The following is an 18,860-nucleotide window of genomic DNA, read 5'->3' as shown; positions in this document are numbered from 1 at the left end:
AATGCCAGGTTTGAATATCTAACTGCTAATCAGTACATCTCCCTTTAAGTTGTCACAAACTGAATTCTTGATTTCCCTCTTCCCATCCCATCCATTGCTACTCCTCACCGAATCTCCATCTCTCGTAGCCTTCCTTATCCCAGTGTCAATGGCAACTTTATTTTTCAAAGTATCAGACCAAAAAGCCTTGCCATTATCTTTGACATTTTTCTCTTGCTTGCATAACCCACATACAGACGCCTAACAAATTCTGTCATTGTTATCTTCAGTGTGCATGTGTGTGTTTGTGTGTGTGTACATACACGTACATATGTTTACATACGGAATTCAGCCAGTTCTTATTGCTGCTGTTCCATCGCATCCACTATTATTTTCTTGCCTGGATTTTTGCAAAAGAGCATCTTAAACTGCTTTTTCTGCTTCCACTCTTGCCTCCCTTTAGTCTGTGCTCCATACAGTGGCCAAAAGGAGCGATAGAGACATAACTCATATCATGTCACTTCTGTGCTCCAACACGCCACTGGCTCTCATCTGTATAAAACAGCGGTCTTCTAGAACAGCCTCTCCACTTTCCCTAATTTTATTTTTTTCTTCATAGTACCTATTAACATCTACTGTATTATATAATTACTTACTTGGTTTTTTAACTGTCTCCTTCACTAGAATATAAACTCAGAAAAGGCAGTCACTTTGTATATTCTGTTTGCTGCTATATCACCTATTCCTAGAACAGTGTTGGCATGTAATAGGCACTTACTAAACATTTGTCAAAGAAATCAGTTTAAAAATACATCATTTGATTGAAAAACTCAAATAGTTTCTATGATATTCTGTAGCTATAGTTCAAGTCTATGGAGTGTTTATTCTCTTACATACGGCTTTCACCTTACTGATAATTTGATCCTCCCAGCCTATATGCTACCATGATTTCAGTCAGTGTCACAGGTGAAGAATCTGGGGCTCAGGGAAGTCACGTGAATGACCCAAAGCCATGCAACTAGTAAATGACAGAGCTGGTGCTGTTTCCATCACACTAAAAAGGTCACCAGTGTTAATATTTTAAGTGGATTCTCTTAAATGCTGTCATCCCCTGTAGACAGGTTTTTCTCATGTGCTGCCCCACATAGAACGCATATTAAAATAGCATGACAAAATACTGAGTGAATACCTTATTTCACGTAGGTTTTGATTGAAATTTAGTTTAAACGCCAGTTACTGAGTCACTTTTCATGAAAAACCTTTGGATCCTCCTTCAATGCTAGTATGCAGTTTACTTCCTAAACAACAACTGCTTTGAGAAACAGTGTTAATTGATAGTAAATTCAGCATTCTACCTATTTTAAAACAACTTCTAATAAAATTAATTAGGCCAGAATTTTTCATAAATGTCTTCATTTAAATAATGTTTATTAGTTGATTGAAGATTCATGATTTTACAGTTTTTTTTATTATGCTTTAAGTGAAAGTTACAATTCAAGTCAGTTTCTCATACAAAAAATTATACACACATTGATATGTGACCCTAGTTGCTCTCCTTATAATGTGACAGCACACTCTTCCTCTCCACCCTCTGTTTTCTGTGTCTGTTCAACGAGCTGCTGCCGCCCCTCTGCCTTCTCATCTTGCCTCCGGACAGGAGCTGCCCAGTCAGTCTCATGTGTCTGCTTGAACTAAGAAGAACAACCCTCAGCAGTATCATTAAATATCATATAGTCCAGTCTAATTTTTGTCTGAAGAATTGGCTTCTGGAATGGTTTTCATTTGGGGCTTACAGAGAGTCTGGGGACCAGGTCCTCTGGGATCCCTCCAGTCTCAGTCAGACCATTAAGTCTGGTCTTTTTACTAGAATTTGAGTTCTGTACCCTTCTTTTCCCCTGCTCCATCAGGGACTCTCTGTTGGGTTCCTTTTCAGGACAGTCATTGGTGATAGCCAGGCACCACCTAGTTCTTCCGGTCTCAGGCTGATGGAGTCTCTGGTTTAGGTGGCCCTTTCTGTCTCTTGGGCTCATATTTTCCTTGTGTCTTTGGTGTTCTTCATTCGCCTTTGCTCCCGGTGGGTTGGAACCAATTGATACATACTAGATGGATGGCTGCTTGCTAGCTTTTAAGACCCCAGATGCCACTCATCAAAGTGGGATGCAGAACATTTTCATAATAAACGTTGTTCACCTAGATGTCGCCTGAAACTGTGGCCCCCAGACCCCCATCCCTGCTACACTGTCCCTCAAAGTGTTTGGTTGTATTCAGGAAACTTCTTAGCTTTTGGTTTAATCCAGTTCTGCTGACTTCCCCTGTATTGCGTGTTGTCCTTGCCTTCACCTGAAATAATTCTTGTCTGCGGTCTAGTTAGTGAATACCCCCTCTCTCCCTCCCCACACTCCTAACCATCAATTAGTGTTTTCTTCTGTGTCTAAACCTTTTCTTGAGTTGCAACTGACTAATTTCGCTCAGCATAATGCCTTCCAGATTCATCCGTGTTATGAGATGTTTCACGGTTTCATCAGTGTTCTTAATCATTGTGTAGTATTCCACTGTGTTGAGTATACCATAATTTATTTATCCATTCATCCATTGATGGGCACCTAGGTTGTGTCCATCTTTTTGCTGTTGTAAACAGTGCTGCGGTGAATATGGGTGTGCATGTATCTATTCGTGTGAGGGTTCTTATTTCTTTGGGATATATTCCAAGGAGTGAGATTGCTGGATTGTGTGGTAGTTCCATTTCTAGCTTTTTAAGGAAGCGCCAAATCGATTTCCAAAGTGGTTGTACCATTTTACTTTCCTGCCAGCAGTGTATAAGTGTCCCAGTCTCTACACAACCTCTCCAACATTTATTATTTTGTGGTTTTTGGATTAATGCTAGCCTTGTTTGGATGAGATGGTATCTCATTGTAGTTTTGATTTCCATTTCTCTGAAAGCTAATGATCCTGAGCATTTCCTCATGTATCTGTTAGCCACCTGAATGTCTTCTTTAGTGAAGTACCTGTTCATATCCTTTGCCCATTTTTTAATTGAATTACTTGTCTTTTTCTTGTTGAGGTTTTGCGGTATCTTGTAGATTTTAGAGATTAGATGCTGATTAAATTTGTCGTAGCCAAAATTTTCTTCCCAGTCTGTAGGTTGTCTTTTTAGTTTTTTGGTGAAGTCTTTGGATGAACACAAATGTTTGATTTTTAGGAGCTCCCATTTATCTAGTTTCTCATCTGGTGTTCGCGCATTGTTAATAATGTTTTTATACTGTTTGTGCAATGTATTAGGGCTTCTGGCATTGTCCTTATTTTCTTTTCCATGATCTTTATTGTTTTAGATTTTATATTTGGGTCTTTGATCCATTTTGAATTAGTTTTTGTGCATGGTGTGAGGTACGGGTCTTGTTTCATTTTTTTGCAGGTGGATATCCAGTTATGTCAGCACCATTTGTTAGAGACTGTCTTTTCCCCAATTAATGAACTTTGGGCCTTTGTCAAATATCAGCTGCTCATAAGTGGATGAATTTACGTCTGGATTCTCAATTGTGTTCCATTGGTCTATGTATCTGTTGTTGTACCAGTACCGGGTTGTTTTGACTACTGTGGCAGTGTAATAGGTTCTAAAATCAGGTAGTGTGAGGCCTCCGACTTTGTTCTTCTTTTTCAGTAATGCTTTACTTATCTGGGTCCTCTTCCCTTTCCATATGAAGTTGATGATTTGTTTCTCCTCATTAAAAAATGCTTTGGAATTTGGATTGGGATTGCACGGTATCTGTAGATCGCTTTGGGTAGAAATTGACATTTTTACAATGTTGAGTCTTCCTATCCATGAGCAAGGTATGTTTTTCTGCTTATGTAGGTCTCTTTTGGTTTCTTGCAGTAGTGTCGTATAGCTTTCTTTGTATAGGTCTTTTAGGTCTCTGGTTAGATTTAGTCCTAAGTGTTTTATCCTCTTGGGGGCTATTGTAAATGGTATTGATTTGGCAATTTCCTCTTCGACATTCTCTTTGTTGCTGCAGAGGAATCCAACTGATTTTTGTATGTTTACCTTTTATCCTGACCTTTTGCTGAACACTTCTATTAGTTCCAGTAGTTTTTTTGTGGATTCTTTAGGGTTTTCTGTTTATAAGATCATGTCATCTGCAAATAGAGGTACGTTTACTTCTTCCTTACCAATTTGGATGCCCTTTATTTCTCTTTCTAGTCTAATTGCTCTGGCTGGGACCTCCAGCACAGTCTTGAATAAGGGTGGTGATAAAGGACACCCTTGTCTGGTTGCTGTTCTCAACGGGAATGGTTTCACTCTCTCTCTGTTTAGGATGATGTTGATTGTTGGCTTTGTATAAATGCCTTTTATTATGTTGAGGAATATCCGTTCTATTCCTATTTTGCTGAGAGTCTTTATCATGAATGGATGTTGAGCTTCGTCAAGTGCCTTTTCTGCATCAGTTGAAAAGATTATGTGGTTCTTGTCTTTTGTTTTATTTATGTGATGGATTACATTGATTGTTTTTCTAATGTTGAAATGATGAACCATACCTGCATACTTGATACGAGTCCCACCCGGTCATGGTGAATTATTTTTTTGATGTGTTGTTGAATTCTATTGGCTAGAATTTTGTTGAGGAGTTTTACGTCTCAGTTCATGAGGGATATTGGTCTGTAATTTTCTTTATTAGCGGTACCTTTACCTGATTTTAGTATCAGAGTTATGCTGGCTTCATAGAGTGAGCTTGGGAGTATCCATCCTTTTCTGTGCTCTGAAATACTTTTAGTAGTAGTGATGTTAACTCTTCTCTAAAAGTTTGGTAGAATTCTCCAGTGAAGCTGTCATGGGCCAGGGCTTTTTTTGTTGGGAGTTTTTAATTACCTTTTCAATTTCCTCTTTTGTTACAGGTTTCTTTAATCCTACCTCTGTTTGTGTTACTTTAGGTAGGTAGCGTGTTTCTAGAAATTTGTCCATTTCCTCTACATTTTCAAATTTGTTAGAGTACAATTTTTCATAGTATTCTGTTGTGATTCATCTAATTTCAGTTGGGTGTGTTGTGATATCACCCATCTCGTTTCTTATTTGGGTTATTTGCTTCCTCTCCTGTTTTTCTTTTGTCAGTTTCACCAGTGGTTTTTATTTTATTTTGTTGACCTTTTCAAAGAACCAGCTTTTGGCCTTGTTTACTCTTTCAGTTGTTTTTCTATTCTCTATTTCATTTAATTCTGCTCTAATTTTTATTATTTCCTTTCTTCTGGTGTCCAAGGGCATCTTTTACTGTTTTCTGTTTGTTTGAATTGTAGGTTTAATTCTTTGATTTTGGTCCTTTTTTCTTTTTGAATGTGTGCATTTATTGCTATAAATTGACCTCTGAGCACTGTTTTTACTGTATCCTAAAGATTCTGGTAGGATGTGTTTTCATTCTAATTTGATTCTATGAATTTCTCTGTTCCATCCTTAATTTCTTCTGTAACCCAGTCGTTTTTGAGCAAGGCGTTGTTCAGTTTCCATGTGTTTGATATTTTTTCTTTGCTTTTTGTGTTGTTGATTTCTACTTTTATGGCTTTATGGTCAGAAAAGATGTTTTGTAATATTTCGATCTTTTGGATTCTGTTAAGACTTGCTTTATGGCCTAAAATGTGGTCTATTCTGGAGACTGTTCCACGCGTGTTGGAAAAGAAAGTATACTTGGCTGCTGTTGGGTGGAATGTTCTTTATATGTCTGTGAGGTCAGGTTGGTTGATTGTGGCATTTAGATCTTCTGTATCTTTATTGAGCTTCTTTCTGGATGTCCTGGACTTCATAGAAAGTGGTGTGTTAAAGTCTCCTACTATTATTGTGGAGCTGTCTATCTAACTTTTCAATGCTGATGGAGTTTGTTTTATGTAACTTGAAGCCCTCTCATTGGGTGTATAAATATTTATTATGGTTATGTCCTCTTGGTGTATTGACCCTTTAATTGTTACATGGCACCCTTCCTTATCCTTTGTGGCGGATTTTAAAGTCTATATTTTGTCAGAAATTAATATTGCCACTTGTGCTCTTTTTTGATTGTCATTTGCTTGATATATTTTTTTCCATCATTTGAGTTTTAGTTTTTTTGTGTCTTTAAGTTTAAGGTGTGTCTCTTTTAGACAGCATATAGACAGATCGTGTTTTTTAATCCATTCTGCCAGTCTGTCTTTATTGGTGAATTTAGTCCACTTACATTCAGCGTAATTATGGATAGGTATGAGTTTAGTGCTGACATTTTGATGTTTTTTTGTGTGTGTGTTGTTGAGAGTTTCTTTTTTCCACTTAATTTTCTGTGGTGAGTTGTTTATATTTTGTCTATTCCTCTCATTCGTTGGTGCTTTTGTATTTGCTGAGTCTTTATGTTTTTCTTGTTTTTTACTTTGATGTGTAGGATTGTTAGTTTCCTTTGTGGTTACCTTAATATTTACCCCTGTTTTTCAAAATTTAAACCAATCTTTTATTATATCACTTTGACTTCCGTCCCATAGGAAAGGATCTATAACTACATTTTTTAGTCCCTCTTTTTTGTTTTAATGTTGTCATCTTTTACATAATGACATCTGTTTCCCTGTTCTGAGTGCTTTAGCTTTGATTTATTTTTGTGATTTTGCCATCTGGGTTGATACCTGGTTGATGTGTCCTGTATTCTAGTCTTGGCTTGTTATCTGATGTTACCGATTTTCTAACTGGAGGACTCCTTTAGTATTTCTTGTAATTTTGGTTTGTTTTTTGCAGATTCCCTAAACTTCTGTTCATCTGGAAATGTGCTAATTTCACCATCATATTTAAGAGACAGCTTTGCTGGGTATATAATTCTTGGCTGGCAGTTTTTCTCCTTCAGTGCTCTATATATGTCATGCCATTGCCTTCTTGCCTGCATGGTTTCTGCTGAGTAGTCTGAGTTTAGTCTTACTGACTCTCCTTTGTAGGTGACCTTTCATTTATCCCTAGCTGCTCTTAAAATTTTCTCTTTATCTTTGGTTTAGTCAAGTTTGAGTGTAATATGCCTTGGTGACTTTCTTTTGGGATCTACCTTGCGTGGGGTTCAATGAGCGTCTTGGATAGATAGGTATCTTCTCATCTTTTATGATACCAGGGAATTTTTCTGCCAACAATTCTCCCTGTATTTTCTGTTATCCCTCAGGCCCCCATTCTGCTAGTCCAGTCACTCATAGGTTATTCCTCTTGATAGAGTCTCACATAATTCTTAGGATTTTTTCATTGTTTTAAATTCATTTATCTGATTTTTCCTCAAATATGTTGGTGTCAAGTGCTTTATCTTCCATCTCACTCATTCTGGCTTCCATTTCCTCAATTCTGGTCCTATAACTTTCTATTCAGTTGTGTAATTCTGACATTTTATTGTTAGTCTTCTGGATTTCTGTTTGCTTTCTCTCTATGGATTCTTGCAGCCTATTAAATTTGTCATTATGCTCTTCTCTAATCTTCTTAAGTTCCTCTTTTGCTTTGTCTGTGTGCTGGTTGGCTTGTTCTGTGTTTGTCTGATATCTTTCCTGATCTCTTGAAGAATTCTGTATAGTAATCTTTTGTGTTCTACCTCTGGTAGTTCCAGGAAGTTTTCTTCATCCAGAAGATTTCTGGATTCTTTGTTTTCAGAGCTTGCTGAGGCCATCATGGTCTGATATTAACTGTTGTCTCTGAGCCATCAATAAGTTATTGTATTTATCTATTTTATGTTTGCTTACTGTATCCTAGTTTCTTGTTTTGTTTTGTTTTATGCCCAAATAGGCTGCTTTAGTGAGATAGTTTGATTTTCAGCACCTTTGAAGCTCTAATGTCCTGTCACCAGGTGGTTAGAGCTGTTATCAGGTATATGAGCCGAGGAGTCCACTTACTTGTATGGATTCAGCTCAGGTGTCCAGGTAGTCAGTCACCAACTGTGTGGTGCAGGTTCTCACCTACAGTCCTAGATGAGCAGGAGAGATTGGTGTAGGCACAGGTATCTGGCTGCATTAAGCAGTCAAGCGCTGAGCAATCCAGGGGGCTGACAGCTGCCCCTGAGTGCCTGTGAGGAAAGCATGTCCCTGTTCCCTAGAAGTGCATAGGAGGGCAGGTTTTACAGCTGGACTATGGGCACCCAATGCTGTTGGCTGTAAGGACTAGGAGGCACCACTTATCCTCAGACCCGTTGCGGGTAGCTAGTTGGTGTAGATGGAACCACCAGTCCTCAGCCCCCTGATGTGGGTAGGTGAGGACCCCTCTTAACATGCAGAGTGGTATCGAACGTCACTAACCTGCCTCTCCACCATATAACTGAAACAGCTGAAGTTAGATTTCAGATATATACCCTGTTGTACTGTGCTAACGAGGGCCTACGCTGTTGAAATGGGTCCACACAGGTCTATGCAGGGGTGAAAGGCATTCAAAGTCCGTGGACCGCTTATGCCTGTGCCTAGGCAAAGGGGCTGAGGTCCCTGCTTAGGGGAGCTGGCAGGTTATTTTTTCCTGTTTATTAATTTGTTCCCTTTCCAAGGCTGGGAGAATGGCTCAGAACGCATGATGGGTCCTTCTTCCGGCCCAGGGGATGCGGCACTCTCTGAAGCCAGGTCAGACCCAGTGCAGAGCAGGAAGGGGGCAGGTAAGTGGGAGAGAGGTTTTTCCCAAAGGGGTTTTTTTTTAATCCATGCAGTAGGTTAGATGCATGTACTTACCTTTTGCCGACTGAGCACCACGTTTTGCTGATTCTGGAGGTGTGAGTAGACTCTCCGTCTCTTGGTCTCTTCCGATGTAGAAAACACATCCTGAAGGCCAATGCTTGCCTCACCACTGGCGTGGGCTGCAGGTGCCTGTTCCTGCCGGGTCATGTCTGGCCACTCCTCTCTGCTTCTGAACTGTCTCTCCCTATCCCAGCCACTCAGTCCGATTCCTCAACTTTGTCTTTGATGTTCAGGGCTCCTAGATTGTCATATATAATTGATTCACTTGTTTTTTTTTGAGTCTTTGTTGTAAGAGGGACCACAGGAATTGTCTGACTACTCTACCATCTTGGCCTTGCCTCCAATCTTACAGTATTTCTAAGGATACCATTGTCAAAATGTGGTATTAAAATGCAACAAAACTATTCCAAGGGTTTCTGTAAAATTATACACTTTTAGTTTTGTACGATTATAGCCACTTTATTTAGCTAAGAAGTCTGGGTAACAATTCTGGCATCAATTCAGCACTTTGAATCTTGTTTTATAAAATGTATGCTACTTACTTTTTATATATTTTCACTACTAGAAGAACATCACTTTGCAGCACCACAATCTAAAGTTAGAAGATAACTACTAATATGCGAGATTTTTTTACCCGCCTTCTAGCAAGTTGCCTCCGAGCCTGTACGCTACCACGATTTCTAAGGCACAACAGGAGGAGATAGCAGGTGCTTTCCTAGTGACACTGGATCCACTCATCACTCAGCTTCTCACATTCCAGCCTTTTATGCAGGTGGTTTTGGACACTAAACTAGGTAAGCTTCAAAACAGATTGAATGTACAATCATTTTCTGTTAACTATGACATATTTTTTTTTTTTTTATGACATATCAGAGACAGGTTCTTTTTCTTACAGTCATTTTTTTTTAATTAAAGAAATTTTTTTTTTAAATCCTTCTGCTTTCAGTTGATGTTTTCTTTTTTAAAAAATTGTCTCAATTTTTTTTACATATTACAATAAATTTATGCTGAAAAGATTCAGGGACTGTTTTTACCTACTTGTTGTAATTTGATGTGTTTTAATACCCAAGATCTGCCGTGTGAACTCCAGTTCCCACAGTGTCTCCTCCTGGTTGCCATCATGGACAAGCTGCCTTCTCAGCCCGAGGGGCCGCAGTGGCTGTGGTGTGCAGACAGCCCGTGCTCAGAAGCTGCAGCCAGGTAGTGCCATGTTGTTTAACTTTACATCCAGTTATATTACAGGTGGTTTATTATAATGAATGTCCTGTTGCTCAGGACGGTCTAGAAGTGAAGTTCATTATTACAGCAGATATTCAAGTTTGTAGTTGCTGTATGTGAGAGGTTTGTAGTATATACTGTGTCTGTAATATAAAGTATATTTATTTTATTGTGTATGTATATATCATATATAAAATATATGGTTAGATTAATATACAGTATATAAGCATGTAATGCTAAAAATATTTTAATTTTGTTCAGTGTCTTAGAAGGCTTTCCGTGGTGGTCAGTGTCATGAACATTGACTGTAATAGAGTAGATGTAGTAAATAAGTTACAGAAATGAATTCTGACCAAGAGAATGCTGTATACTGTAAGGTATTTTCTGGAAGATTTCACTTGTATCATCCGCCTAGTCAACACCATAGTCTGGCTCTGGTTTCTTACTGCCTGCGTTATTGCTCTGCTCAGCTTCTCACCCCTTTCTTCAGATATTCTAAACCACTACCAGGTTAGTCTCCCTAACACCGGGTCTGCACGTCCTCTTCTGCTCAGTAACTACAGCATGATGTCAGGATTCCTCAGCTTTGCACTGAAAGCCCGTTTCCATTTGTTGCCATCTCCTGTTGCTTCTCGTCCCTTGGCTCATTTTCTATGCACCTTGATTCCATCAGACTGGTTGTTCCTGTCTGCCTTTTACTCATCCTTTGTCTTCTTTGCCTATTTATATCTTGCCTATTTTTTAATTTGTTGTTTAAATCCTTTTTGATGGTTTCTTCAACCATTTCAATCTTAAATGACTCCTCCCTGTCTGAACTATAACACTTTTCTGTCATATATATACTGATGTAACCATTTAAATTTTAAGTTCCTTAGGGAAGTTTCTTTGACTGTGTATAGCTCCGTACTTAGCTCCTAGTTCACATGTGGTAAATGATGAAAAAAAAAGTCCAGGAAAATTCTTCTCCTTTAAGGGATTTCTTTATCAGTGAATGTATTTTACTTTTATGTATGGCTGTTCATACATATTGGGAAGTATTGTTGATATTTACCTCTTGAGACATAAGCTTTGCTAAAATAACTTCCAAATGTTAGATTGTTATTATCATGCATGCAAGTTATTAAATGTTAATATTCGGTTCAATGTTCTCAATTTCCCTGCAGGATATCTCTGCTGAAAGCCATTTTCTACAGTTTTGAGCAGTGTTCTGGTGAACTCTCTCTACCTGTTCATTTACAGGAAGTAAAGAGTAAAGGGCAGGCCCAAGTTGCTGTCACCTTGTATCAGTATGTTTGTGTTCACCTGTGTACATTTATTGCTTCCTGCCATCCATCACTCTTTCCTGAACTGGTAAGCTTGTTACTTGCCTGGCTACACTCCTGCTTTCTCTGCATTGATACTACGATTCAGAAACAAAGTGTGGGAAAGTTAATATATATTCTTTTTGAACGTCATACTCTCAATTTATACATTTTACCTTTTAATTCAGTTATATCCTAGGAAATGGTAATCCTAGATTTCTTTAGTGTTCAGATACTAGTATTTAGTTAAAATACTTGGGAAAACATTTTGGGTGAGGAGGTATGGAAAGACTGTGAGAAGAAGAAAAATGGGTAGGATTTTACCTAATTCAGTTTCATAAAGAAAATGAGAAATAAATGACAGTATGTAGACCCAGATCATCTATAGTCTTGGGCATAATGTAGGTGGTTTTGTTTGTCTTTTATGGTGTTGGATTAGAAAAGATGCTGAGAAAATTATGGGAAAAAAATTCTTAGAAGATAGGTAAATATCAGTCATTTAAGATACTATACAAATAGGTAATAAGTATCCAGCAAATATTAAATATTGCGAGTATCTGAATGTTAAAAGGCAGAAATAAAAAGCATAGGGATACTTGTTACATACAGTGTTTTACTGATTTCAGGCTACTTAGAGTACCCTTAGGACACTAGTGGTTAGTTGACCACATGTAAAGCCACTCGTGGGTCCCCACGCGCCAGCACCAGCGGGTGCCCAGGAAACGTTGAGGAAGGGGCAGCACAGGTGCTGTCGGATACCAGGAAAGGGAGACTCCCCAGTGAGGGTCTGTTACCTGGATTCTCATAGTGCTTTGCTGTTTCATTTTGAGAAGTGTCATATTAATGATAGTTTTTTGTGAACTTAAGCACATGAATAAATCAGTATAACCTTTTGGTTTTTTTTAGGATGCTGCACTGTTGAATGCTGTGCTGGGTGCCAAGATGATCACCTCTTTGTTAGCTATGGATGCCTGGTGCTTCCTTGCTCGGTATGACGTAGCTATGTTTTTGGTTTTACGTTGATTTATAGTAGTGACTGGCAGTAAATGATTTTATACTTGTAAGCTTACAGAAAAAATCTGTTTTAATAATCCTTGAATAGTCTTCCAGAAAGGTTTGATTTCATACCACAGCACTAAATTAAGAAATGATTTCCTCTTTCCTTTCCTTGGCTCAGGCCAGTAGATGGGTACTGTGTAATTTTATGCACCGCAAAACTCCTCGCCATGGAAATAACTGCAGTTTGTATGCCTCCATCGGAACATTTAGTGCTTTATGAAAATCCATCTTATCGTTTTTCTGAATAGTCGTATAAACCTGATTGTCTTTTCTTTACATCTCAGATACGGTACTGCTGAACTCTGTGCACACCACGTCACCATAGTGGCCCATTTGGTGAGTAGAGTTACAAGGCCTAAAACGTGCTCTTCCCGTGCAGTTCCTCTGAGGATATAATCTTAAAGAATGAGAAGATCAAAAGGAGAAACAGCATGGTTGCTAAATTGCTTTGACAGTTCCTTTGCTCTGCATTCATGCTGATGCGATTGAGAAACAACAAGCGTAAAGCTGGAGAAATTGTTTCATAGTTTCAAAATTTTATAGAGTTCCAGTAATTGTTTTGGGAAGGAAAGACTAGGTTGTTAATTCAGAATAAATTTAAAATTGTATGCAAAGTAGAGAATAAGAAAAGAGTTGGTTGTAATATTGAAGGCTAAGAGCTCATTCATCTCTCTGTAAATAAATAATGCTTGGACAAGCTGACCCTTGATTTTGTCGCATCTCATTTAATTAGGATGATTCAGAAGGGACTAAATTTCATAGTGATTTAGGCCTTTGGGAATAGAAGCAGTGCTTTGTACATGGGTGCAAAGAATAAAATGATTTAACAATGATTTCTTTTAACCTTTGCAATATTGACTTGTTTTGCTTTTAAATTCTGAGATGTTGAGTATGTTCCATTTAAAGTGGTCATGATTGTTGTCTTTTATCATTGGCCTTTGATACAGATCTTACTATGTGGGTCCATGTTTGTGCTATTTCTTAGTAGAGTTACTGTTGATGAATTTCTTGGTTTACCTTTTAAGGATTTTGTGAACTAACCCAGGTCATTGTAGAACAACTTGAGCAGCTGATACGTATATCTTCACAGATAATGGTTTTGATCACTACTTACCTGCATTACTAAATCCTTAACCCATCTCACACAAACCCAAAGTCACAAAACAGAGATTTATTTTTATGTTGTGTGTTTTATGCTACAGGTTTCATTTAAATAAAAGCTTTCCTACTGCATTATGGCAGGAATTGGTTTCCAGAAAATAGAGTTAATAAAATCTTTAAATAAAGCTCCCATCTTGTAGAGTTACATCCACCTCTGAACTGTTTACTTGTGCTTAGATCATAAAAAGTCCCATGAATTATAAGTCAGATTAGTAACACATCAAATTGCCATCAGATGCTAATTAGAAATAGAGATTACAAAGTGTAATTTTTAAATATGTCAATTTTTTCTTCTCATTAGGAAAGTAATCTAGGTTTATTGAAGAAAAAATTTTTTTTAAAAGTCCAAATTAAAACTACCTGTGATCTCATCTCAGAAAGAGCCGCTGGTTAGTATTTAGGCATATACCTTTCTTGTAAAAGCTATGATTTTAAATCAGCCTGTCTTCTCTCTCTACTTTCTTCTCTCATCCTCCTCTCTCTGTCCCTCTGTGTCTGTCTTTTCCCAGATAAAATCTTGCCCAGGAGAATGTTACCAGCTCACCAACCTGTCAGTACTGTTGAGGCGCCTCTTCTTCTTCATGGCCCCACCCCATCAGGTAAGGACGTCATCGTTGTCACTGTCTTTGAGCAACTGAGGACAGTTGGATTCGGACTCCTTTGAAGGCCTTTATTTCCCCCATTTATTCTAAATTTAAACGTTGACATGATCTCAGCATACATTTTTAACATATTGGTTGCTTTGCTTATTGCTTTTAGCTGGGCCTAGAATTCGATGTCTTTGCCCTAAGTTATAGGTAACCATTCTCATTCTGTCCTCCTGAAATGTATCTTAAATCTTGTTTTTTATACATTTAGAATGCCTGAAATTGTTGTATATCCTCTGGGCCTTTCAACCTGTTTTGAAGAGCTATAATTTATTCCCTTAATGATGTCTCTTATTTTTAACAGTAAGTTGGACTTTTAGGAGAAAATTGAAAGTATAATGAGCTCTGCCATGAGAGAAGGAATTTTGTGGCTATGTGAGCTGGTGTAGTGCGGTGTAGGCCCATGGGCTGCTCACATCACAACTCCTCCAGGCACTTTTTAAAAACACAGGTTTCTGGATCGTAACCTGTGAATGTGGGGGCAGGTGTGGAGCAGGGCTCGATGATTTTGCTATTGTCGTTAAGTTCCTGTGTGATTCTAATGTGGAGGAATTAGACTTCTGGGGTCCTGTGGCACTTGGTTTATTGTGACTGTGGACAGGTCATCCTTTCTGAACTTGTTCCTCTGTCTACAAAGTAGGAGATACCTGTATTTACTTTGAAATATTTTGCAAGGACTTAGAGATAATGTATGCAAAATACTTAGCATAGTGCCAATCTCAAGAGAAGTGCTTAGTAAATTCCAGGGGTTATTTCTGACTAGGGTTTTTTGCCCTGAGTTATGTCTGCTTTCCTGCCTTGGAGAGATTGGCTAGGCCCCAGAGGAACCACACTGACCTCCTTAGCCCTTCTCCTCACACATGTCTCCAAGATAGAGAGCCCACCAGTCCCACCTACTAGCCCTCCAGAAAGCATGGAAGGGTCCACCAGAACTACAATAAGAGTTATCTACTCCAGGTCTCTTAGAATTTTATTCCCTTTTACTCACCTATCAAAGTCATTGCCTTTGGTTCCTGGTACATTTTTCTTCACAGAGGTCCTGTTAACTGGGAGGTCCTTCCTGAAGAGGTGAGATTGGGAGGGAAAGGTGGGTGGGTATGAGGTAGCCCAGCAGTCACTAGCTGTGTGACTTTATGCAAGTCACTTTCCTTTTAGTGTCAATTTTCTCGTTTATAAAATCAGACTGAGTAATTTAGAAAATTACCCTCTTCCCAGGGTTGTTGTGAAATTTTAACTTTTATTGTTATTGTTGTTAGGTACTGTCACATTGGTTCAGAATCATAGCAATGCTTTGTACAACAAAACAAAACACTGCCCAGTCCTGCACCATTCTCACAGTCATTATGCTTGTTGCAGCTACTGTGTCGATCCATCTCCTTGAGGGTCTTCCTTTTTTTCGCTGACCCTCTACCAAGCATGATGTCCTCCTCCGGGGACTGGTCCCTCCTGGTAACAATCCAAAGTACCTGAGATGAAGTCTCACCATCCTCACTTCTAAGGAGCATTCTGGCTGTACTTCTTCCAAGACACATTTGTTCATTCTTTTGGCAGTCCATGGTGTATTCAATATTCTTCGCCATCACCATGATTCAAAGGCATCAATTCTTCTTTGGTCTTCCTTATTCAGTGTCCAGCTTTCCCATGCATATAAGGTGATTGAAAACACCATGGCTTGGGTCAGGGACATCTTAGTCCTTAAAGCGTCATCTTTGCTTACGAACACCGTAAAGAGGTCTTTTGCATCAGATTTGCCTGGTGCAATGCGTCCATTGATTTCTTGACTGTTGCTTCCATGGATGTTGATTGCGAATCTGTGTAAACTGAAATCCTCAACTTCAGTCTTTTCTGTTTATCATGATGTTGCTCATTGGTCCAGTTGTGAGGATTTTTGTTTTCTTTATGTTCAGATTTTTAACGTTCAGATACAATCCATACTAAAGGCTGTGGTCTTTGATTTTCATTAATATATGCTTCTAGTCCTCTTCACTTTCAGCATGCAGGTTGTGTCATCTGCATAACGCAGGTTGTTAATGAGTCTTCCTCCAGTCCTGATGCCCATTCTTCATACAGTCCAGCTTCTGGGATTATTTTCTCAGCATACTGATTAAATAGGTATAGTGAAAGGATACAACCCTGACTCATGCCTTTACTAACTTTAAGCCACACAGTATCCCCTTGTTCTGTCCAAATAACTGCCTCTTGATCTAGGTACAGGTTCCCCATGAGCACAATTAGGTGTTCTGGAATTCCCATGCTTTGCAGTGTTATCCATAATTTGTTATGATCCACACAGCCAAATGCCTTAGCATAGTCAATAAAACACAGATAAACATATTCTCTGCTTTCAGCCAGGATCCATCTGACATCAATTGTAATATCCCTGGTTCCACATCTGCTTCTAAATCTGGCTTGAATTTCTGGCAGTTCCCTGTCGATGTACTGCTGTAGCCACTTTTGAATGATTGATCTTCAGCAAAATTTTACTTGGCTGTGATGTTAATGATATTGTTCAATAATTTCCTCATTTGATTGGATCACCTTTCTTGGGAATAGGCATAAATATGGATCTCTTCCAGTTGGTTGTCCAAGTAGCTGTCTTCCAAATTTCTTGGCATAGATGAGTGATCACCTCCAGTGCTGCATCTGTTCATTGAAACATGTCAGTTGGTATTCCGTCAGTTCCTGGAGCCTTGTTTTTCACCAGTGCCTTCAGTGCAGCTTGTATTTCTTCCTTCCATACCATCAGTTCCTGATCATATGGTGCTTCCTGAAATGGTTGACTGTCCACTGGTTCTTTTTGGTTTAGTGACTCTGTATATTCTTTCCATCTTCTTTTGATGCTTCCTGTGTCATTTAATATTTTCCCCATAGAATCTTGCAGTATACAACTTGAGGCTTGGATTTCTTTCTTCAGTTCTTTAGCTTGAGAAATGCTGAATGTGTTCTTCCCTTTTGGTGTTCTATCTCCAGGTCTTTGCACATGTCATTATAGTACTTTGTTTTCTCAAGCTGCCCTTTGAGATCTTCTGTTCAGCTCTTTTACTTTATCATTTCCTCCTTTTGATCTAGCTACTCGATGTTCAAGAGCAAGGTTCAAAGTCTCTTCTGACATCCATTTTGGTCTTTTCTTTCCTGTCTTTTTATGATCTCTTGCTTCATGAATGATGTCCTTGATGTCATTCCACAACTCGTCTGGTCTTTGGTCATTAGTGTTCAGTACGTCAAATCTATTCTTTTGATGGTCTCTAAATTCAGGTGGGATATACTTCAGGTTGTACTTTGGCTCAGGCCGTACTTCGGCTCTTGCGGACGTCCTCTAATTTTCTTCAGCTTCAGCTTGAACTTGCTTATGAGCAATTGATGGTCTGTTCCATTCAGCCCCTGGCTTTGTTCTGACTGATGATAATGAGGTTGTGCATCATCTCTTTCCACAGATGTGGCCAATTTGATGCTTGTGTATTCCATCTGGAGAGGTCCATGTGTATAGTCACCACTTGTTTTTGAAAAAAGGTATTGGCAATGAAGAAGTCATTAGTCTTAAAAAATTCTTATCCTATGATCTCCAGCATTGCTTCTATCACCAAGGCCATATTTTCTAACTACCAATCCTTCTTTGTTTCCACCTTTTGCATTCCAGTCACCAGTAGTTATTAGTGCATCCTGATTGCATGTTTGATTAATTTCAGACTGCAGAAGTTGGCAAAAATCTTCAATTTCTTCATCTTTGCCCTTAGTGTTTGGTATGTAAATTTGAATAATAACCTTATTAATTGGTCTTACTTGTAGGGGTATGGATATTATTCTATCTCTGACAGCGTTGTACTTCAGGATAGAATTTGAAAAATTCTGTTTGACGATGAAGGCAACACTATGCCTTTTCTAGTTGTCATTCTCTGCATCATAGACTACAGGATTGTCCGAGTCAAAACGGCCAGTACAAGTCCATTTCAACTCACTGACGCCTTGGGTATCGATGTTCATGCCTTCCATTGCATTTTAGATGATTTCCAATTTACCTAGGTTCATACTTTGTACATTCTGTGCTCCAGTTATTAATGGATGTTTACAGCTGTTTCTTCTCATTTTGAGTCATGCCACATCAGCAGATGAAGGTTCTGAAAGCTTGATTCCATCCACGTCATTAAGATTGACTCTACTTTGAGGAGGCAGCTCTTCCCCAGTCATATTTTGAGTGCCCTCCACCTTGAGGGGCTCATGTTCTGGCACTATATCAGACAACGTTCTGCCACTATTCATAAGGTTTCTACTGGCTAATTCTTTTCAGAATTGGACAGCCAGGTCCTTTTTCCTAGTCTGTTCTTAGTCTGGAAGCTCAGGTGAAACCTGTCTGCCGTGGGTGACCCTGCTGGTATTTGAATGCTGGTAGCATAGCTTCCAGCATTTCAATTACAACAACACACAAGCCCCCACAGTACGACAAACTGACAGACACGTGGGGGCTGTCAGCTTTAGCAGTTTTAAATCTTTAAAATTGTTATTAAGGCCACGGTTTCTGACCTCAGAATAGGATCTTTAACTCTGTGTAAAAATGGAACCACCTACCCGTTTATGTTGTCCAGGGCATCATTTTTAGCTCCTGTTTTGGTAGGGGAACTAGCTCTTTCACTTACCGTAGTTTATTGTAAAGAAAGGTGATATTTATTCATTAGTTGGCACAATTTTCTTGGCTTTCCTGATGTAGTCTGGTTTCATGAATAAAGCTGTTTACTAAAATAGACATGGAGTTCACCAAGGGACCCATTTTCCTGGCTGTAATACCTGTCTATCTCTTTTTTTAATACCTGTCACAGCAGGTAGTCAC

The 18,860-nt window shown here is 38.8% G+C and overlaps 1 protein-coding gene across 13 annotated transcripts in view; it reads left to right on the top strand.

The window, feature by feature from the left end:
• FIRRM (FIGNL1 interacting regulator of recombination and mitosis) overlaps window positions 1-18,860 on the top strand; it is a 58,911-nt gene that overhangs the window by 22,939 nt on the left and 17,112 nt on the right. For all 13 annotated transcript variants that reach the window (XM_064282954.1, XM_064282953.1, XM_064282952.1 and 10 more), the window contains 6 exons: window positions 9,298-9,446; window positions 9,723-9,852; window positions 11,034-11,220; window positions 12,078-12,160; window positions 12,515-12,566; window positions 13,901-13,990. In XM_064282954.1, coding sequence (XP_064139024.1) covers window positions 9,298-9,446; window positions 9,723-9,852; window positions 11,034-11,220; window positions 12,078-12,160; window positions 12,515-12,566; window positions 13,901-13,990 — 691 coding nt within the window. The remainder of the gene's footprint in view (window positions 1-9,297; window positions 9,447-9,722; window positions 9,853-11,033; window positions 11,221-12,077; window positions 12,161-12,514; window positions 12,567-13,900; window positions 13,991-18,860) is intronic.

This window comes from Loxodonta africana, chromosome 3 (assembly GCF_030014295.1).
Source record: "Loxodonta africana isolate mLoxAfr1 chromosome 3, mLoxAfr1.hap2, whole genome shotgun sequence".
In the NCBI taxonomy this organism is placed as follows: Eukaryota; Metazoa; Chordata; class Mammalia; order Proboscidea; family Elephantidae; genus Loxodonta; species Loxodonta africana.
Note: the sequence above shows the minus strand (reverse complement) of the source record. Positions and strands in the feature narration are given on the sequence as shown.